Source organism: Eufriesea mexicana, unplaced genomic scaffold (genome assembly GCF_001483705.2).
Source record: "Eufriesea mexicana isolate 0111107269 unplaced genomic scaffold, ASM148370v2 scaffold1387, whole genome shotgun sequence".
Taxonomy (NCBI): Eukaryota; Metazoa; Arthropoda; class Insecta; order Hymenoptera; family Apidae; genus Eufriesea; species Eufriesea mexicana.
Window position 1 is genome coordinate 710,482 of NW_016909492.1, and position 22,728 is coordinate 733,209.

At 28.0% G+C, this 22,728-nt stretch overlaps 4 protein-coding genes across 10 annotated transcripts in view; 2 read left to right on the plus strand and 2 right to left on the minus strand.

Annotated features, from left to right (window-relative positions):
- Nucleotides 1-2,948, plus strand: part of Dh44 (corticotropin-releasing diuretic hormone 44) — a 133,604-nt gene extending 130,656 nt beyond the window's left edge. The window contains exon 4 of the mRNA XM_017900971.1: nt 2,773-2,948. Coding sequence (XP_017756460.1) covers nt 2,773-2,802 — 30 coding nt within the window. The 3' untranslated portion in view covers nt 2,803-2,948. The remainder of the gene's footprint in view (nt 1-2,772) is intronic.
- Nucleotides 2,949-5,034: 2,086 nt separating this feature from the next.
- LOC108548139 (F-box-like/WD repeat-containing protein TBL1XR1) lies at nt 5,035-8,647 on the minus strand. The gene is made up of 7 exons (XM_017900944.1): nt 8,584-8,647; nt 7,828-7,988; nt 7,260-7,547; nt 6,228-6,574; nt 5,809-6,153; nt 5,353-5,721; nt 5,035-5,274 (listed from the first exon to the last, which is right to left on the minus strand). Exons 2-7 carry the CDS (start codon nt 7,883-7,885, stop codon nt 5,143-5,145), a joined length of 1,539 nt encoding a protein of 512 aa, XP_017756433.1. The 5' UTR covers nt 7,886-7,988; nt 8,584-8,647; the 3' UTR covers nt 5,035-5,142.
- SelR (methionine sulfoxide reductase SelR) lies at nt 8,147-13,306 on the plus strand. 3 transcript variants are annotated; one of them, XM_017900947.1, is made up of 4 exons: nt 8,147-8,219; nt 10,413-10,512; nt 11,163-11,335; nt 13,051-13,305. In XM_017900947.1, exons 2-4 carry the CDS (start codon nt 10,433-10,435, stop codon nt 13,239-13,241), a joined length of 444 nt encoding a protein of 147 aa, XP_017756436.1. In that variant the 5' UTR covers nt 8,147-8,219; nt 10,413-10,432; the 3' UTR covers nt 13,242-13,305. The 3 variants fall into 3 exon arrangements, with proteins under 3 accessions (XP_017756436.1, XP_017756434.1, XP_017756435.1); XM_017900945.1 differs by lacking the exon at nt 8,147-8,219 and adding an exon at nt 8,293-8,415 and having other exon boundaries at nt 13,051-13,306; XM_017900946.1 differs by lacking the exon at nt 8,147-8,219 and adding an exon at nt 8,293-8,415 and having other exon boundaries at nt 13,087-13,305.
- Nucleotides 13,307-16,824: 3,518 nt separating this feature from the next.
- Pak (serine/threonine-protein kinase PAK 3-like protein) lies at nt 16,825-22,234 on the minus strand. Of its 5 annotated transcripts, none has more exons than XM_017900958.1 (10): nt 22,220-22,234; nt 21,011-21,119; nt 20,079-20,274; nt 18,702-18,870; nt 18,497-18,623; nt 18,304-18,421; nt 17,919-18,202; nt 17,337-17,832; nt 17,050-17,268; nt 16,868-16,951 (listed from the first exon to the last, which is right to left on the minus strand). In XM_017900958.1, exons 2-10 carry the CDS (start codon nt 21,064-21,066, stop codon nt 16,868-16,870), a joined length of 1,749 nt encoding a protein of 582 aa, XP_017756447.1. In that variant the 5' UTR covers nt 21,067-21,119; nt 22,220-22,234. The 5 variants fall into 5 exon arrangements, with proteins under 5 accessions (XP_017756450.1, XP_017756446.1, XP_017756447.1 ...); XM_017900960.1 differs by lacking the exon at nt 22,220-22,234 and adding an exon at nt 21,943-22,083; XM_017900959.1 differs by lacking the exon at nt 22,220-22,234 and adding an exon at nt 21,789-21,927.
- Between the last annotated feature and the right edge of the window lie 494 nt (nt 22,235-22,728).

Below are 22,728 nucleotides of genomic sequence, written 5' to 3' on the forward strand. Positions count from 1 at the left end.
AATCACGACTCGTGTATAAGAAGAACTGTGCAACGTATATTGAATAACACGTGCATCGTCACTTTTTGAGGTTAAGTTTTAAATTCACTCGTTACAAAAAACCGCAAGAGCAACTATTCTCGATTCGTATTAATTTCGCTGGACACACTAACTTTCACTGCTCGAATAACCGCACAAACGCAACAGTGCTTATAAACCCGCGAAATTTAAAAATATCTTAACCTAAATTTTACGTTATAATTATTATATTATAAAAGTTACTATATTTTTTGTATATTTATGGTTGTTATAGAGATGTTTATAAAACTTTATAAAATTATGCAAAGAATTATTACTATAGTTACTTCAACGATATTTAATTTTAAATATGATTTTATTGAAAAATAATTTCGTAATTTTCAGAACGAAATGTTCGACTCGGGAAACGATCCTGGATCAACGGTAATTCGAACCAAGAGAATTGGATCTCTGTCTATCGTAAATTCCCTAGACGTTTTGAGGCAAAGAGTTCTCCTTGAACTTGCTCGACGTAAGGCGTTACAGGATCAACGCCAAATCGACGCGAACCGCCGTATCTTGGAAACTATTGGAAAAAGATCTTTACCCCTTTACAATAGAGACATGCCCAAATCCGTTGACTCGAGAATAAGAAACGGAATACAATATATAATCGAAGAAGAAGGAAAAAGTAACGATCAAAATATAACTCCGGAAAGAATTCCTGACAGACTACAAGACTGGCTTCAAACCGACGATTATGCTTTTCGAGAAAAGCAGGATGATAAAACGCGAAGGGTAATTATTCTGATCCCACGTCTCTTTTTCTAAAATTTCAATTACATTTTTTTAATTACATGCTTTAATTTTGTAAATGGTTTTATAAATTATTATTATACAATACATATACATATAACATATAATATATATTAATTATTATAGTAATTTAAAATATTTAATATTATTATTGATAACTTTATAAATTAATATTTCTATACGTACATGGTTCTGAACCTTTTTACTTTATTTTATTTTTTTATTGTTAAATGGGTGCATTATTTTCATCACTATTTTATTAAGTAAAATTTTAGACACGTGGATTATAGATCTTTTTAAATATCATATATTTAATTGCATTAATCATATTTAAGTTTTGCACAATTTTATGATTATTTAATTTTATTCTTTCGTATTTTTAAAAAGCATCAGTTCTGAAATTAAAAATTCTTTCAATCCTGTTTCTATAACTGCTTTGTTAAATTTCTGTTCGTGTCAATATACATATCGATATTCCAATCTATTCTATATGCTTCTTTAAAATAATGAAACGGTTTTTTCCGTTAATCTAAGCCTCTGTATATCGCGTATCTCATGCGGAAACCATTTGCCCAATCTTCCTACTGCCTATTGGGGTCAGATGGCGCTTAATTCTAGAACGGCTTAGTGAATTTCATTTGGAACACATGCTATCTGTTACAATTTGTCATAAAATTTTTCATTACTCCTTTTAACTTATTCCCTTAATCAAAAATTCCAATAAAAAGTCTGTAGACTTGAATCATAAACATAACAAAATTAAAAATCCACTTGATGAATTCAAATTTTGAGAAAATATTTCATATGTCAATTTAATTATGAAAGCGAATATTAGAAAGAATGCTTATCATTTATTTTCTTTAGAAGTTTATTCGAATAAAATTCTTTTCCGTTAATATGATTGACAAATATTTTGAAAAGTGGTATTTCTGATGAGTTGTAAACACTGAAATATATCATAGTAGTAGCTCTGACCTAGAAATAATGTAGGAAATTTAATAGGAAAATAAGAAACAATTGTAGATAATAAAGGAAAATATATTACCAATTAATTAATTAAAAAAATATTAATTAATTGAAATATATATATATCAGAAAAATCAGATTATTGGAATGACTTGATATAATTACAATGTTTTAAGAAATCATGGAAATTTTCACAGAATCATAGAAATTTTGAATTAAATTTTCAATTAATATTCTTATAATTTTACATCCAAAAAGCATCAATCATCAATCAATACGAAATTTAAGGGAAGTGGTGGTGGCAATTAGTAGACTCAAAATATAAAAGCTTAATATCGAGTGTTTACTAGTTTCCGAAATTTTAGTACTATGCATTAAATTCTATCGACACAGATGTTAATAATACAGCTCTCTTCATTAATCAGGGTAGATAAGGAAGCATTCGTTTATACCATTATGAGGTCTTATAAGGGCACATATATATACAAAATTCAATATAAGTGCAGAAAGTATTTTATTAATATTTCCAATATTAAGAAAGCAATAAATATTCAAACCTAAAATTTTATATTTTGAATTCATCTTGCCTCCCCGCCACCTTCTTAAATTTCGTACCAACTGATCACTGATGCCTTTCAAAAGAATATCCATTTTTATGACCAAAGAATTTTTTAAAGTGCAATATATATAATCCTATTGTATATATCAAATTACAAACTTTCAATTATTTAAAATCTACTTCAATATAACAGTATTTAGCATACAAGCTACAATACACTTGGAAAAAATGTATTTTATTTTTACATTTATATAATTTAAACAAATTTTTTAACCTAAACTTTTATGTTTTCTATTATCGTAAATTAATTAAATTCATCTTAATATCAACATTATTTATTTATTTTAATTTTAATGTAAATTATTTATTTATACATCGAATAGCAATTTGAAATATTTTTTGTATAAAAACGCTAATGGAATTTGTTTTTGCAGGTACAATCGAACGAACTACGTGTACTCTAATCAACAAGAGGATTTGCAATCAACTTTCGCTATATTACGGTTTTTTATCTAACAAGCTAATGAATTGCATATAGTTTATCTATTATTCGTCATATTCCTCAGGTTTTACCATATATATATACATACATGTATCTATACATTTTGTGGCGTGCAAAATTCATAATTTAATGTCGCGTTTCATTCATGAATTATGCGCAAATTATTCATGTGTCAAGCGTAAAGTAAAATATTAGCATGTGCGCATGAAATTGTTAGTAGAGCAAAAAATTTAAAAAAACAGAATGTATCAGTATTTTTTTTCTTCTGTATTCGTTATAATCGTTTTAATAGTAACTAGATTAATTTTTGTAGCACACGGAAAAGGAGGAAATTAGGAATACCGAGAGAAAAATAAAATAAATTGAATTATCGAAAATTCCATATGCAAGGAAATTTAACGTCAAATTGAGAATCGAACGTTTTGCTTCTTTTCTATTTCTTCCTTTTCGATAGCGCAAAGAGACGAAACAAAACAGTATTATGCGTTGTGATCCCATGAAGTCTGCCCAACCAGTAATCTCCACTGAAGACATTGCATATCCAATTTTGGATACAATTTAATGTAAATGTTTCTTCACGTTAGTATTAAGTTTCACGAACACGATGATACAAACGTTATATAAAGTATTTTATTATGATTATTTAGAAATACAGATAACCCAACTTTTAATTGACATTAACTGCGAAGAGTGCAAGAAAAGCGGAAAGCTGTATTTATCTATTGTACAGTAAAATTTCTTGAATAACCATGTATTCACGCAATATTTTGCTAATCATTTCAAGCCGAATTTAGGCGTTATTTACGAATATAGAATCCAAATAGCTGTAAATTTAATGTAATGTAATTATTTAAATATATAGATGAATCGCTTTGTTCTCAAAAATTTCATTCGTGGAAGGAATAAATGTAGTTAAGAATAAATGTTCCAAAGAAATATCTTGAACTTTCTCATGTAAATCACTTTTATTATTTTTGTTTGTGTTACCATCTTTGTAATCAACGAATTCTAATCGTGTTTTTTTATTTCTGTAACATCCACAAAGAGAGACAGATAATGAATTATATTTTATTGTTACCAAAGGAATACTACATTACAGACTACTACATTCAGAATAATCGGTGAATAGTTCCTTTCGTATGCACCATAGATTAATAGACATACTACGTTTTTCATCGAATTGTGTTTATGCCTATGTGAAACATCGAAGCGTGATTTTCTTTTCAAATATTTTAGTTTTAGTTTTGTATGATTTTTATACCTCATTGAAGATTTCATTGAATATCTTCAATGATAACAACATTACACTTAATTCACGATAAAAAATACTTTCTTAATTAAATTATGCTTGCAAAATGTATTTTATATGTATTTCTTTTTTGTCTTTTTACTTCATTTTGGTTAATTTTTCTAATATTCTTTCATTTTTATATCGACCACTCATAATGACTGTTTCCTGTGACTATTTTAAAAATACAATAATTAACGCTTCTGATGTTTATGTTAATATTGAGAAATAAATGTAATTAGACTTTATTATTATTTATATATTATATTATATAACTTATTGAAAAAGTGTAAGAAATTTTTAAAATATTATATGTAATATAGACTTTATTTATTTTGAAATATACGTAAAATATTACGTTTATTTATTTTCAGTTTAGCTTTTTATTTTTACGACATAATTGCACAATGCATAATTAAAATGAAATAAAATTGATTTAAAATAAATTTGTTATATAATTTAATTACACCTTTATCACTAAATATGATATAACAAAATATAATAAAAATAAATCACATGGTTGTACTATTTCTTAAAAAGGTTTATTTTATTCCTTATTATCGATGTTCGTATAATGCTTAGTATTATCATTAAAATTACAACATGTACCCATCCACTTACAGTGAATGAAGATAGTATTTTGCTCTGGAAATATAATATCTGTCAAACTGTTTCAAATTGTACAGAGTATCATTGAAAATATGAATGTACAATATATTTTATAAACATTTTTAACAGAATCTTAGGAAGAATATTTTTAAAAAAGCCACATTTTTTATTTTATATTTATGTTCAAATTTTTGTTTAACTCATAAACTATCGAACCATTTTAGACCTATGTATAAATAATTAATACTTTATGAAACTATACTCAATAAGCTTGAAGTAATTGAGAAACGTGGCCACTATTTTGGATAATGAAGAATTGAACAAAAATAAAACAAAAAGTATTAAAGGTAACTTAGAATCATAATAAGTCCAAGAAATTAAGTATAGTCTATTATTCAATTGCGATCACATTTTACGAAGGTCAAGAACAAATACACTGCCATCAGATGCAGAAGCACCAACTTTGTCACCTCGACTGTTCCAACACACTTCAAAAATACCACCGGTACCTTGGTAACTGTGCACCAATTGACCATTCTGCACAATTAAATAAAAAAATAAAATACATATAAACCTCTTTAAATACAATAAACGAAATAAAAGTAACTATCTCACCTGAGTAGACCAAATATGAACACATTTGTCAAAACTTCCACTAGCAAGAAATTTACCATCTGGACTAAATGCTACACTATACACTGGTTCTGTGTGTTTTGTAAGTCTGTGTATACATGCACCTCTTTCTACATCCCATAATCTTACAGTAGAATCAAATGATGCACTAGCTAAGGTTAAATTCATATTTGGATTGTGAGTTCCAGGTCCAGTTGGAGACCATTTAATAGTATATATTTCTTTGCTGTGAGCTTGTAGATCGTGTACCCATGTATCTTGTTTCATAGACCAAATTTTAAGACTCATATCATCGGAACAACTAGCTAATAAATTGCCTTGAGGATCCCATTTTATAGCATTAACTTCATTCTATGATTAAAAAGAAGAATAAACCACCTTAGTTTTTAATGAAATATCTAATTAAATTGAAAAATAAAATTATTTGTATAGACATACCGTATGACCTTGGAAGCTCTTAATTGGTTTATCAACATTAAGTTTGCAAACATGAATGCATTGATCTGTAGAACAACTTGCAAATGATGTATTTGTTTGCCAATCAACATCTAAGGCAGGAGCACAATGAAAACTAAATTGTTGAGTACATTGCCCACTTTCTGCATCCCAAATAATTGTTGTTTTGTCAACTCCTGCACTTAATATGTAGTTTCCACGTTTATTCCATTTTAATGCAAAAATTGGACCTTTATGTTGACCTAATGTGGATGCTAATTTGCCATCTGTTTTCCAAATTCGTGCATAACCATCATAACTTCCTGTTGCTAATAAGGTACCATCACACTAAAACATATTTACAAATTTAATAAGTATCTTTTTTTAAGATATTGCCATTTTAAAGGTAACAGTCATTTTACCTTCCAATCTAACGAAGTAACGTCTTTATTACTTGGAACTTCAGTACCACCTTTTTGTATACAGTGACGAAGAACAAGCTGATTTGGAGCCTGAGAACTGCCAGACATATCCCAAATACGAGCTGTACTATCTCCTGAACCAGAAGCCAAAAGATCTGTTGTTGGATTCCATGCACATATGAAAACTTCTGATTCATGACCACGTAATATAGTAGCTTTAGTGTCTGGAATTTCAACAGCGCTAGCATTAGTTCCCCTGCCTGAACCTTGTTGTTGCTCATCTACTTCCATTTCAGTCCTATCTCCTCCTCTCTCATTTGTGCCTACACCTTCATTGGAGGTAACAACTGAAAACAGGTCAGTAAGTTAATAACAATTATCAAATGCAAAGTTTTCTCTCCTGTGTGTAATTATATATGTAACACGAAATAAAGAAATTTTGTTTAAAAAAAATTGTTTTAATATTTAGCAATTGTCTTTTCTTACTCTAATATTGTTCTATATTTATATTATTCAGAAAATAAAAACTAATTTTTTTTTACAACTATATGATAACACTATCATAATGATAATAGTATCTTCATGATAATATTATTTTCATGTAAAGGTAAGACATAAATTAATTTGTAGATAATAAATCTTTCAACTTCTAATTTTTATTCTTCATTCCAGATCACACACATATTAATAATATTGTTTGCCCCTAGTTTACGGTCATGTTATAAATTTAGTAAAGAGTTTAATTTTGCTATATCAGAACATACTTTAACAATAAAAAAACAAACTTTTTAATTCATTATTGAAATAGGAAAAATATATTTTGTTCTAATATGACTGTTATAACAAAAAGTACTCATAACAAGCCCGGCAACTAAAGCAGTCCATTACTATACCTGGTTTAATAAGGAGGTCTATAAAATATAAATACTTTTATAAACCAGGGTGTACCAGGATATTAAAATAATTCTTAGTTTTAAAATATAATATATAAAATATAATATTAATGAAAATTAGTATAATGAATAAAGTTACCTTCTTCTCCATTTGTATCTTGTACTTCTGTTTTCACCTGTTGTTTTTGCTGGTTAATTTGATTTTGCCTTGATGCCACAACATCTGGCATAACAGCATCAATAAGAGATAAGGATTCCACCATTCTTTGTTCGGTGCCATCTTCACCTATTGATATCTCTGCTTCTGTATATTGTAGCCCTTTTTGCAGAATTGATAAAAGTGCAGCTGGTGGTACTAATGCTCCATTTATGTTACTTTGTGATATATGTGATTCTATGCCAAATGTGTATGCAGAATGTTGAAATCCTACAAAATGATTGAAAATGTATTTAAAATGTATTCAAAAATTCAGTAATTAAATTAAATTAAAATAAATATACATTTATTTGTGTTCAAATAACCTCCTTAAATCACGCTTAACCTATGTTTTATAGAATGTTATTAATTAATGAGACATTTTCAATTGCAATTATTATTGTAAAAATATGTATGCATTATATAAGTAACAGATACATATAAACAACAAAAATTTAAACTTTACCGACATTATTTAATAAGAGGTTACCAAGTACTCCAAAAAACATACCAGATTCTTGAAGGTATCGGTAAACCAAGAAATTGACTTCATCACTAGAGAAGCTCATCGTTCTTTGCTTTCGCGATACTAGCACAACATATTTATTGAAAGTTGCGCCTAAAAATCACTTTGATCACGTCGGACGCTGAGATTGCCGCGTCGAGGCCACTCTACAAGATATAGACACATTACCATGAGATCTTACCATTGGTCAAGAAATACGAACAATAGTGTGTTCTAAAAAGATACATCACTAACTTCAACGTAATTTTATCTTTTTTCAAAACAACAAAAAGGGAAAGGACAAACAATTAGATTTCATTCATATAATGTTTTCAAATGGATTATGTAAACAATATAAGTGCACTTGTGCAATGGAATATAACAACCATCTAGCATTGGTAGTATCTGTTTATATAAAATACTTTATCAAATAGAATAGCTTTAATTAAAAATAACTTCTACGTATTCACAACGAGCGTTACACATTATTCTTAAAAGTTTCAAGTATTTGAATAATGAATACCATTTATAGAAATTTATCGGTACCATTACGACATTTAATAGTATTTACAGCGAATCCAATATTTCAAAGAGGTTCGTATTACATTCCTAATAAATATATTTTCATATGTTCTTTAAACGTTAGTTAAATTGAACAAATCTTCAATGTAAGGTTAGTTTAAATATATTAATCTTTGAAAGATAATAAGTTTATTTTTATCAATTCTTGTAAAATATAAGATAATTTGTATTAATTCTTACTTATAATATTTAAAAGAGATCCTTTATATCCATTTATAATGATTTTATTATGATGACTACATTATAATTTATGAAGAGTTTATTATTAACATTAATTATTTTTTATTTATATAATTTTCATTCTTGATAGAATAAATAAAATAATAATGATCTCCAGTATCCTAAAAATGTTAAAAATTTAATAAAATATATATTCGTAAAAAATGTATAAACTCAAACAGAAAATTAATTGAATTATCACATATTCATACATTTAAAAGTTTTTGGTATATTAGAAATAATCTTTTTTTTTAGTCATATTAAATATTGAATAAATTTCAAAATAAATTTTCGTCCAAATTTGAAGGTAAAAAAAGAATACATCATTTTTTTATGATTTTATAATTTATTTAAATTACTTGTTATTTATATTTTGCATTTGTCATGCAGATGAATCATTTATTATTAATATAACCTTCAAGGTTATATTTCCTTATAATATTCTCGTTTCTTACATATATATACATATTTATTTGGAAAAATATAAAATTTCTAATAACTAATAAATATTTTCAAATTTTTAATATTTAATAGATAAACTAAAATCTTAATTCAATTTTATTATGATAGTAATTATGATTTTCGATTACGACATTTACCCCACCTTATTTTATCTTATACCAAATCTTTTTAAGTACCATAGCTATGATGTTCCTATTATGTGATTTGAATGTTAATACAAGTCACTATGCAAATCTTATTATGGATTTCTTTTTATAACGATAATTTTACATTTTTCAAAACTTTAAACGAATACTACAACCATTCCAGTGTTTAATATTGATAGAAGATCATATGTTATTTTATAAACATTTAATTTACTTTTTATTTGCATTTTTAATTTATCTTTCATTATGTTTATGTATTAAATGATAGATATAACAACTAACAAATTCTTTCTCATTATAATAATTAAATTATGTAATTAACTTTATCTAACATGCAAAATAAATTTTATTATTATTTATATGTATATATATTACGTTATCACTAATAAATAGTAAATAAAACTGACTAACATAAAAGAAGTGAATAATATCGAATAATTTATAATTTTTATATTTTGTTTATTTTTTACAAAATATTTAAGTACATGATTTGTATAATTTTTGTCCTAAACACTGATTTTCTCTCATTATAATAACAGAATTTCGTATATAAAAAAACTATATTCCAACACTAACTATATTTGACTTTGAATATGTTTCCCATTTTTTCTAAATTATGGAAAAAATTACAAATATGTAAAAGAATAATACTATTTCATTAATCTGTAATTTTTCCAAATAATAAATATTGATTACATTTTAGTATAATAGTTTATTATGATAGAAAATTACACTTTTTGTGTGTATCAAATATGACAATTATTTCGTATATTTGTAAATGATTTTTACTAATATTTTACTAATATATGACTATATTAATTCTTAAGTATAACGTACGCTAAATATGAATATTATTATTTTTGTACTTCCCTTATTTAGAATTTGAACAGCAAAAATTCCTAAAAGTGTATGCTCTAGTCACATCACCTAGTTTTTTCCTATCGGAGCCACGTATAACTATAAAAGCATAATTATCAAATCTACTTGCCAGACAAGCTGATTGGTTAACTCAAGGTCACGAAATTCGATCGTCCATGTTTCAAAGGAGCAGGCAGCAGTGCCGCTTCTGTTCTGTTGGTGTATAGTTGCATAGTTGTGAGGAAAGCGCGGCAAGCAACCTGAATTGTTTCTTTTTTGTGTTATTAAAATTGCTGTATTGCATTTTTCTTAACTTGTTTTAAGGCTCAGTTAGGAGATTGACTATGGAAATCGATAGAGAAGAATTAAAAAAACGTTTGACGTCGTTACAGTGGCACGTCACACAGGAAAAAGGTACAGAGAGGTACGTGTATCAAGAACTTAATTTACTTATTATGGAATTAGGTATGAATTATATTATTCTTATTTACTTCTTAAGTTACATATTTGTATTGATCTTTGATTTTATTAGAAAATTAGTTGTAATTATGGTTAAAATTTCGTAAAATATAAAAACTTTGCTATCGCTATACATGACTGCATATACATAAACAATACTTTGACACAAGTTGACTGCAAAGTTTAAAGTTTTTAATACAATTTTAGATAACGATTACATTTTTCTCAGAGTGTAGTGTGTAATCTAATAATAATAACTAATTGTAACTTTTGGATTTGGTAATTTTCCAAAATTATATTATAATCAAGTTCGATTTATAGATTTTATTTTTATGTATAATTGTTAACTAACAATGTATTATTAAAATTTTAGTCACATAGGTTCAAATAAATTACAACATACATATGATTCAATTTTCCAAAAATATTGCCCGTATGGTGGAAACTGGTTTACTTTTAGGTGATGTGAGACTGAAATAACTTTTTCAAGAGCATGTGTTGGCTTGACTTTGCGTCATGACCGAGTGGTTTAAAAATAAAGTATAGGTCTTCATAATTAATTTCCTAGTATACATGCTTCTTGATACTTTCAACTTTTTTTGTTTACTTATATAGACCTTTTTCTGGTTGCTACAACAAATTCTATGAGAAAGGCACATACACTTGTATAATTTGTGATCAAGAATTATTTTCTTCTGACACAAAGTACGACAGTGGTTGTGGTTGGCCTGCATTCAATGAAGTATTAGATCAGGGACGAGTCAAGTTAACCAAAGATACTTCACATGGTAAGTGCATATTTTTATTTTAAATTTACTCACAACTTTTTTAGAATTATGCTCGGATCTTACTACAGTAACATAGTATTCATTATACATATCATTTCACATTAATTAAAAGTATATTGCTTAAATGGTACATAGATAAACTCCTGATGAAATTTGATTTATATATAATAATGTTATATGAGAATGAATTTTAGAATTTTATCTATTTACCATTCTCAAACATTCTTCATTTTTTCTTACATTCACTCTATCACAAAACCTTTCCTAAAATTTTAGTTCTGCTACTCCTAAGCCTTCCACAATTTGTATATTATTTAATTATATTAAATTTTCATAATATTTTATATGTAGCACAGATTCACAGATGATGGTTGAAGTATTATAATATCAGTTAGTAAAATACATCTGTATAATATATTTTTATAATATTTTGTGCATGAAAATTTGGTCAATATTAATGAAATTTTGTTGCAGATATGTACATGTTCTTAACATATAAGAATAAAATGACTTGCACATTTATAACATTATTACTATTTATGTAATTTGTTTGTATTTAAATCATAATATATGGAAGGCAATGTCCCCTTCATCCTTCACCTTGCATGTTAATGCTTAGAGTGTGATTTGTGTTAGACTTATATCACCTATTGTATGAACTAAAGTCATACTTATGCATTAAATATCATATGCATTAAATATCATATTTTCTATATTGTTATATAAAAAAGGAATTAATATTTCATGCTATTTAATTAAAATAATTTTGCCTTATAGCTTTGCTTTATTTGATATTGAAATTAAAAAATTTTAAATTACTATAACTGTAAACTTGAAACTTAACTTATATTTTATGTGAAATTTTAAATTAAATACTTTGATTATTTGAAACTTAAATAAGAATTTATAAATTTAAGTTTATATTAGAAGTGTGTTTCTTATCATTTTTATATTAAAGTAATTTATGTGTTTGTTGGTGTTAGTTATATTGAATTTTACTTATGTGCAAAAGTATATGGGTAAATAAAAATGTATGACGTGCAATATTCAGTAGATTATGATTACAACATTTGATTAGTTATTTGAATGGTACTCTATATGCTGTATACAAATAAAATTGTAACAATATATAAAAATAGGTTGAATAAAATTTATATTTTTGTATTTTAAATATTTCAATTATGTTAATCAAATAAAAATGTTTTTTTTTCGAATGGTACCATAAAAATATCTAACTAAAGAGACAAATATTGCTCAAGACTATTTTAATATATTTTTTAATTCTGTCATACAATATCAAGACAGTTAGATATCAAAGGGAAATTTGGAGAGAGCTTCGATGGATGATTAAAGCAAGGAACAAGATTATGGGTATTGATTAGAATGTGTAGCTATTTCTTATTTTATATATTCTTTAAGGAACGTAATTGATAAAATATATTTTCACTTTTAGTTAAAATTTCTATTTCCTTTGAAACTTATTTAGGTTATTGATTTTAATTTTTATTGCGATCAATCTATTGCTTTTATTAATATTAGTTTACTCTTTTTGGTGCTGTTATAACTGGAAAACATTTAGAGTACACAAACAAAGGTGTTGGTCTGCGTTTAATCACACTCTATTATTCTATTTCCTTTGTCTTCCTATTGCTCCGCTACCATCACTTCACTCTCACCATTGACACACGAAAACTGCGTCGACAATTGACGTACAGTTGGTGGAAATCTACTACTGCTGATCGCAAACCCAGATATGGTGCGGACCGAGGTGACCTGTTCAAAGTGTGAAGCTCATTTGGGACACGTATTCAATGATGGGCCAAAACCTACAAGAAAGCGATTTTGTATCAATTCTGCATCTATAAACTTCCATGCAGCAGGAGAGGAGAAGAAGACAACATCATAAAACTGGCAGAACACAAAATTTTAAACTGCTTAAGAAATTTAATGTAATTCGTACTATAAAAAGATTTATATTTCTTAATAAATATGATTGTACTTGGTAATTTAAATTACATTTTGATATGTTTTGTTACTCTAGAATTTTCGTGCGTATTTTTATTAATGTAAACAAACATTATTGATAATTACAAATATCTTTATGTTAAATTCTGACATACTATAAATATTCTATAGTTATTATGGACATGTATCTTGTATAAGTATCATGGACTCTGAATTTGATTTTATTTGTTAGGAAACAAAGATTACTATACAAAGTATATATTTATAGTTGTAAGCTATATTAGGTGAATATTTGCATTATTATAATCTTAGAATAAATTCAATTCTGTACATACACTCTAAATGACTGTAAAATAATACATTTAGTGTGTATAAAATGTAAGAACTCGTAAATTAATGTAAAAGATTCGAGAAATAATTTATAAATTCTGTTATTTTTTCATGTTACATATACTGAATATAATATGCAAATAATAAGTACTATTTATCTGACTCAATATACTAATTATATAAAACGTTTGATATTTCGTAGTTATTTATGATATATAATCCTTTAATGTCAAACTAAATAGGTTATTACTAAATTTAATATATAGTTTACTATGCTTATAGAATAATACCTTACGATTTAATATTGAAATGGGAAGAAGGCATTCATTTAAAAACAAAGATATTTTTGTTATAAAATGTTTCCTTATATTTTAACGTTTCAAAACAAACTAAAAGGTGTTACAGTACAATATATACGCAAATTCTAGGCATAATTTTTACAATAATTCATTCTCCATTTGCTGCTTCTTTCATTTTTAAATTCGATACTGTTAAGTATTAGTTTTCCTGAGAAACCAGATTTTTACCAAATGTTTCCATTAGATAATAAATGCCAATTTTATACAAATAGAGGTACAGTTAAAATGGGAATTTTTATCAAAAATTCGAAGCCAAAAATTTGAATAACATGTATACATAAACTAACGGCTTCTTCATCACTAGGCCTGATTCGTTTTATAATTGAGATCTCAAAGCATTTTCAAAAACATCATAAAAAAAGTATTGAAAACATGCGTATACATACTTAACTTGATTTGTGTATAGGAACCTATTTCATAGTTCTAACTGACAATAATACATTTCTTATGAGGATACATAAATGCACTTGGAACAGTAATCGAGATATAGATGCAAAAATATTTATACTTGTCCATATTTTTATTAAGTATTTTGCATAAAATGTTATATAGTTTTCAATATTAAAATAATAATTATTTTAATTGTATAAGTAATACTTTTATTACAATAAAGCATAGTAATACAACTTTTGTACTTCTGTTTACTAGGTAAATAAACAAATTTTGTTGGAAATATTCAAATTTCTAATTATTATTTGTATGCATTTATGGAATCTTTCAACACATAGACAAATAAATTTTGCATCCAACTTATCTCGATTTACGAATAAAAATAAATCTTATAAATAGCTGCTTGTAGTTGAAATATGCTTAATAACTGCCGCAGTAAAATAATTACATAAAATGGACGTTACTTTTTTTTTTCTAAAGATATTTGTGAAAATGCAGGACCTCGTTCAGTATTCCTGATCGAGTTAACGTCAATTTTGACCCTGAATGGTATCCTTTTTTTTTTTCTTTTTCAGAAATGTATGTTTATTAATACTAAACTTGCACATTATTTTATTCTCTATACCTCCTATCATTGCTTACAATTCCCAAATAATTTGGAGTTGATGCTGAAACAAAATAGTGCAAGAACTTATCCTCACAGAATACTGAAACAAATTTCATGCGATTATATATTATAATCCCTGATTCTTTATAAGTAGGTAGATTTAACCTCCAACATACAACTCCAAATTTAGGCGTAAGCGCGATACAAACTGAGCTGCTTCGTCTGTCAAGTATAATTAGATATTATTGATTATTATAAAAAACTAATCAGGCTTTTTAATATTACGAAAATAATAAACTCAGTAAATAATGAATACATTATTACATATACGATTGTTCATTACCAAATAACGTATGCCTTTTCTTTTTTGTTTCATATGTAATATATTGTTAATTTCTTCAATATCTATTATAATTTTACGTGGCGTTCTTTAGCTTTAGTTTACGATAAACTTCTATATATAATGAAGATGCAAAGAATAAAAGTAACAAATTCGAAAATGAGTATTTCTTAAATTAAAATTATCCAAGGTTTCATTTTCAGTAATATATGTTTAAGATATAATACAATTAGGAAAGACATTAATTATTATGTTTAATGTAGTACAACCATGTAGAAACCTTGTCTTATGTAATTGTCAACATAAATTTATATATTTTTGTCGATCTGTATGTCTGTTTGTGTATTAAACAAAATATTAAATTATTCTGTTGATGGTTCAAGATTATAAGGAATCTAGCGCGAGTTTTTCACGTCTCTAAACATGACAAGACAGGCACTTTATAGTGTCACAAAATGTTCCTATATCTGAACCTTGTTTTAAAATTTCGTCCGTTCACTTCTTGTAAGACACGTTAAAGACAACTTATGTTTGACCTGTATTGAAGAACACACGTAACTGGACATTCGTCCATAGAAAGATGTTCTTACATCTAACATATTTTAGTAATGAGGTCAATATCTCAACGTGTCTTGTCAGCGATGCAAATGAGAAAAAGTACTTATATTTTATCTTACAATTATAAATGAATAGCTTTAAATAAGAATCGCATGTATTAAATTTATCATAAATTTCATTATATATGAAATTAATTTTTTATACTATATACACATTAACATAATGCAAAAACTGCAGTGTCCAAATATTTAAAAAATCTATTAAAACTTCAATTTAATATAACATAATAAAGTTTGCTAACTTCCAATTACAAGAACGTGATTCTTGAGAACGTTTAAAACAAGTTAGGCTATCGCTTACACATCTACGTCATGCTGACAGACCAAAGACTGAAAACATATTGCTCTGCTCTCCATAACTTCATTCAAAAAATATAAGTCTGACATGAAGACCAATTTTCTTCTTCTACGATTTCTTGTTAAACCATAATAATATATTAGAATAGGTCCTATGTACTTGTTCACATTTGTTTATGGTATTATCTAATAAGGTTTTTGCTATAAATAATGTATGTTTGTAGCTAACTCTGATCTTCAATTTTAGAGTCAGTAATACTAGTTTTATATCTTTAGAAAATAACTGACAGTCGCTTGAAAATCCTCGATGACAGTTCAGTATTAGTACAAGAGCTCTTCAGGCAACAACCCACTCGTACAGTTTATCTTTTATTTTGAAGACTATTTAAATAAAATGTTGAACTCTTAGTAACTAATAAATACCCATCGAGGAATACAAGATTTCTGCCGTCAGATCGTTCACAGTTCTTCTGATTTAACTTTATTTCCTCGCAACATGCGAGAATCGAGCAATTTAAAAACTTTGAAACCATTTCTCGATACTTTTCAAGGTATCGGATAAGTTCTATCTACCATTGCAAAATTATATTTTTATGATCATATTGTATGATCACGAATACCACTCTTCTAATTACCTTTAGTAGCTTCCTTTGCTGCCATAATTAAAGGTGTTAAGGAAGCAAGTGGCCTTGCTAATTTCAGAAAGGGATGCTGCAATTTGCCATAAAAATACAGGTTTTATTACAATTTATCCCATTTATGAATTTAAATCTGACACATATTGATAGTTTATATTTGATTAAACATACCTTGAGTAATTCTGAAGCCGCTGATCGTTTTTCCACTTCGACTTCTAAACATTGATCCAAAAAATCTTGAAAGATTCCTGACAATTTATCTTTTTCTTTAATTTCAGGTTTTCCATTTGTTGCAATCAAATATAATGCTCTTAATGGATTTTCATTTAAATATGGTGGTTCTCCTTCTATCATTTCAATAGCCATTATACCCAACGACCAGATATCAACCTGTAAGATTTAGATAATTTAAACATTATAATATAATAAATTAATTTTATTTTTGCATATATATTTACCTTCGGACCATATTGTTTTCTAGTAACTACTTCTGGTGCCATCCAATATGGTGTACCAACCATTGTAGTTCGTTTGCTTTGCTCTGGTGAAATTTGTGCACAAAACCCAAAATCAGTTAGTTTCACTCCACCGTCTAGCCCAAGTAGGATGTTATCAGACTTAATATCCCTGTGTATAACTTGATTACAATGAAGGAACTCCAAAGCTTGTAGGACTTCTCTACATACTGCGGCTATTTGACCCTCATCCATACAAGTCTCAGTTACAACATCTGTCAGACTACCACCAGGCAAATATTCCATAACTACCCATAATTCTTCTCCTACCAGATAACTATCCAAATAATTCACAACATTTGGATGTTTATTCTCCCGCATAACTAATATTTCATTTATTATTAACTCTTTCTTTGGTTGTTGTGAAAGATTCATTTGTTTTATTGCAACTTCCATACCTGTTGATGTTTCAATTGCTGTGTACACTGTTCCCGAAGCACTGAAAAATAACATTATGAATATATAAATATATCAAGATAATTCCTTAAAAGAATATTTATATTTTATATACATTATATAACTTACCCTTGTCCTATTTTTTCCATCTTCGTATATTTTCTATTTGGATCACCTATACTTACAATTGTTCTTAATTTTTCTAATATTTCATCATCTGACATTTTTTTCTTTCTAGCTTTATCACTCTGTGCTGGTCGTGTTTGATCAGTTGTCGTTGATGTTGGGGTCGCTTGATTTTTGTTTCTATCCAGTTGTGATTGATGTGGCTGTTGTGGTGTACCATTTCGTTGAGGTGATCCTAATGTAGTAGTCAGTGGTGGTGGCGGTTCTTCTTCTATTGGCTTTGTATACTATCGTCAAAAATTTTATTTTTTAAATTAATATTTCCATTTGAATATATAAAGGCAATGTGTTAATTTTGAATAGTTCGTAAATAATCATTATTACTTACAATTGATTTCGTACGTTCGGGCCTAGCAGAAATCGGTGGTGGTGGCGGTTCATCTTCTTGTTCAGAACTAGTCGCACAAGCATCTGTTGGTGTACTGCTTGGACTACTGCTACTTACTCTATGATTTTATTGTTTCTCAGAAAATATTTAAATATATATCATATAAACAAATTTGAATGTATGAAAGACTCACCTGCTGAGTGAATGTTGAGAATGAGAACTTCCAGAAGCTTGTGACATTGCTTGACCACGAATGTTTCCTACTCCTGTTCCAACACCTATACCCATGCTTCTAGGACTACTTGCTCTTTCAATAGGAGCTAAATATAAAATTTTATATGTTTGAGTATAATAATAATGACAATGTAGATGAGACTATACAAATAATATTAACTTACCAACTACTCCAACCATTTTTGTAGTTGTCATGTATTTGGAACCTTTTGTTTCTTTACTGCTACTGTCATACCAATTCAAAACATCTAATACAGCTTGTGGATTTTTCTTCTGTTCTTGTTTACTGATATTACTAGACATAAGCAACCTTGCCCATGCTTCTGGCATCCCCTAGGACCAAAAGTTATGTTCCAAAGCAATTATTAATACTTTTATAAACATAAATTTTTAAAGAAGTAACTGATACAGGGTATAATATTTACAAAGGTACAATTCTCAAAGTTTTGAAAACTAAGAGAACATCGTGCAAATATAAAATATTTGAGAATTCAATTATTACATGGAAGAAATAGTAAGATTTTAAGCACTCAAACCAATATTAAATTTCATTCTGCAAGAAAGCAATAATATCAAATGCAACGTTGACTAAAGCCTCTATTTATCTACTAAAGCAGCTATGCTTGTCATCTATAATAAATTCTAAATAAAGTATAACAACTTAATCATGTTAATTGCAACAAAAACAAACAGTTAAATCAAGTGTATGTATAATAGAAAAAAGTACAGACAATCTACTTTTGTGGTCATTTGAAATTACTTACTTTTAATGGCAGCTTGAAAGAAATACGTGTTTAGTTAGTTTTTCATGTGAAAAAATAATAGGTATAAAAAGCATCAGACAAATTACCAAATTACTTTTCCACAATGTCCATACACATGTGAACAAGTGATGAAAATTTAATTTTTTTTAGGTACGAAAAATCCATTGGATACATGTACTTTATAACAAGTTTCTATTAATATTTAATAATACATTACTAGTTGCTCTTGTAATGTTATACATATAATTTTATAATTTTTAATACATATAAATTGCTAATAGAATATGATTATTTTGTAAAAATATATTTACTTTTATATCTACAAAATTAGCTTATTGAAATATAATAAAACTTTTAATATAAAGTAAATAATAATCTTTTAGTCTACAGTAGTGAAATTTATTTTATCTTCTCATTTGTTTCTTCTTATTTATTATACAATGTACCAGTAAGTCAATAAACTAATGATTTGTAAAGAAAATGTTAAATATTATATGCCAATAAATATTAATTTAATAATGTTACATTACCAAGAATAACAAAATAATATAGAAACAAACATAAAAATTTGATTAGAAATGTTTCATATGTAAGAACTATTACATTTTTTAAGAAGAGTCTGCAAAAATTTATATAACCAGTAATGTAATGAAATAAAGAAATATTTATTACTGTGTAATGTTTATTTGGATACTTCGTACCATTGTATAGTAGCAAAGCAGAAAGCGAGTGCATTTTGAACAATAGTAACAAATTACAAATAGTAAATAGACTTACCGTAAATTCACCAGTAACAGCATCAAATCCAACATGTACAGTATGTTCAAAATTGGTGGGGTAACTGATGTTGGGTTTATCCTTATTCTCTTTTACCTTCATTTTGCTTTTCAATGTTTTTTTCTTGCGTTCATCAGAATCAGGTTCTTTAGGTAGTGGACGCATATCCACTGGTAAGTTAGGTGTTGATTCACCTCTGAAATGTTTTAAATTTATCATTATATAAATATAAATTACATGAAATAAAATAATCTTACTTTTATACATTTACCTCTATATTTTACTTATTATTAATAAAAGTTCTGGACTAATTTTTATATTAGTTACTTTCAATATATTTAATTATTTATAGTATTAACAGCATATAAAAGATATAATTATTCATATACTTCTAATTCACGCTTAATTTTTAAAACATATAAATATACATGAATATAAAATATCAACATCATGTTTGTATATGTAATATAGATTATTTAGAAAATTAATATAAAAATGACACATATATGCATATATATAGTATATACCCAAAAGGTATATTACTAAGGCTACACATAAAGACTTAAAAGGATGGTCTCCCACATCAGAATGTCATCGTGTCTGAACTGTGGGATTTTATTTTTAGCAACCACTAGATTAGTGTCTGTTACTCTATTTTTGGGAGATGCAGACCTTTACTTATTGCAAAGAAAATAATAAGAATGCAAAGTGTAACAAACTCATTAATTTTTAGTGTCACACATAATATAATACAAAAATATTCCAATATTACATTTATCATATAAAAGCAAAGTACTACAAAATCAAACATTAAGTATATTTATGTTTCAGTAAATATTTATATTTCTAATATTACATGCCAAATTTTTATTTTGAAATTTTTTAATTGTTACATGGTAAATAATATAACATTCAATATAACATCAAGTTACCTATTTGATGTAAGTCGCACAGGAGGTGCAGGGGGTTTATCTTCTTCATCTGACATGTTGTCTTTACTTTTATCTCTTTGTTGCCAATTTATCTTACGTTGCTGCGTTTCTATAGTTTTGTTTAAAGATTTATTTAATATTATTAACTCCTACTTTAGTGATTTTAGTTATTATATTATACGAATCCTAAAAGACTATGGGTTTGAATCACAGTACACAGAGACTTTATGTTGACAAAAACACCAAGTTGTCTGTTGAAAACATAAGATTCTAAGATCCATTCACTTCTGTTTTTGAAAAAAAGAAATTACTTCTTTGAATTTAACCAATGTTAAAACAATGTTTAAAATTCCGGCTCTATATCACGAGCACGGGTAGATAGACTCTTGATGACCGGTAAAGAACATGAAACAAAACGGAGCAAAAATGCCCCTCCTCGTGGGTGACAGTTTCGGAAAACTACTTGCGAAAGGTCTTGTTCAATTGCGAAGAGTAGCGACGTCCTCGAACGGGTCAATGTCGTGAGTATGGGGTGTGCTCGAAGACGAGGGATAGACAGGCACCTCCAAAGCGTGATTCACGCACGGGTGCAGACACCGCGCCGCATCCACGGATCTCTAGTTCTTTCTCCCTCTCTCGCTCTCTCTCGCTCTCTCTCTCTCCTTCGTTCTCTCTCTCTCTCTCTCTCTCTCTCTCCCTCTCAACCCTTCTCACTTTCTTGTTCTCTCGATCTCCTTTACTATCGCGATTGCTCTTTCGTTTTAGCAGCGTTACACACCTCCCTTTTTTCTGTCCTCTCGTACTCACGAAAGAAAAAATACGATTGTATATCGTGTATATATGGCGCCGCTTTATCCACACGTCCGTGATGTGCCGCGTTTGGGCACGGCGGAGGCGGAACCACGCGGCGCTTTAAGTCTTATCAATGGTACCTCATTTCGTACATATAATCGACGCCCGATGTCGACGAATCTCTCCCTGTTCTTCTCCACGACTTTTCGACGTTGATAAGAAGTCTGAATCACCACCGCCGCCGCGGTTCTCTGGCACTGCACAGCGCCTCCACTGGAACACCGTTCACTCCCTCTCTTTCTGTATCTCTCTCTTTCCCATATATATGGCGCCGCTTTATCCACACGTCCGTGATGTGCCGCGTTTGGGCACGGCGGAGGCGGAACCACGCGGCGCTTTAAGTCTTATCAATGGTACCTCATTTCGTACATATAATCGACGCCCGATGTCGACGAATCTCTCCCTGTTCTTCTCCACGACTTTTCGACGTTGATAAGAAGTCTGAATCACCACCGCCGCCGCGGTTCTCTGGCACTGCACAGCGCCTCCACTGGAACACCGTTCACTCCCTCTCTTTCTGTATCTCTCGCTTTCCCTTTCCCTTTCTTTCCCTCTTTTCCACTTTTTCATTTGCTTCTTTCTCTTTTTTTCACCGTATCCTTCTCTTCGTACACTTACAAGGTTTGATCATTAGTACATACACACATATTTATTTTCACCCACACCTATTGTCAGTTAACACGAATAAACATGCACATGTGTATATATATAATTGAAAAAGAAATTTAGAATAATATAGGTTAAAACGGTGGCAAGACTGCAAGCAAATCAATTACAGGTCAGCCAACATAAAAACGAATATTATTATAAACTTCATTATGGTTTTACTCGTCAAAATGGAAACTTATTGTTAGTTGCATTAAAGA

Bases quoted from the DNA above. Each gene is read 5' to 3' on its own strand.
- SelR (XM_017900945.1), top strand. From the start codon at position 8,337: ATGAATACCATTTATAGAAATTTATCGGTACCATTACGACATTTAATA. The intron at 8,416-10,412 runs GTTCGTATTACA...ACTTGTTTTAAG, and splicing joins GAATCCAATATTTCAAAGAG to GCTCAGTTAGGAGATTGACT. The intron at 10,513-11,162 runs GTACGTGTATCA...TTACTTATATAG, and splicing joins CAGGAAAAAGGTACAGAGAG to ACCTTTTTCTGGTTGCTACA.
- Pak (XM_017900957.1), bottom strand. From the start codon at position 21,066: ATGTCAGATGAAGAAGATAAACCCCCTGCACCTCCTGTGCGACTTACA. The intron at 18,203-18,303 runs GTAAGTAATAAT...TTTTGACGATAG, and splicing joins CCGAACGTACGAAATCAATT to TATACAAAGCCAATAGAAGA. The intron at 17,833-17,918 runs GTAAGTTATATA...GTTATTTTTCAG, and splicing joins ATGGAAAAAATAGGACAAGG to TGCTTCGGGAACAGTGTACA.
- LOC108548139 (XM_017900944.1), bottom strand. From the start codon at position 7,885: ATGAGCTTCTCTAGTGATGAAGTCAATTTCTTGGTTTACCGATACCTT. The intron at 5,722-5,808 runs GTATGTCTATAC...TTTTAATCATAG, and splicing joins AGAGCTTCCAAGGTCATACG to AATGAAGTTAATGCTATAAA. The intron at 5,275-5,352 runs GTGAGATAGTTA...TTAATTGTGCAG, and splicing joins TTCATATTTGGTCTACTCAG to AATGGTCAATTGGTGCACAG.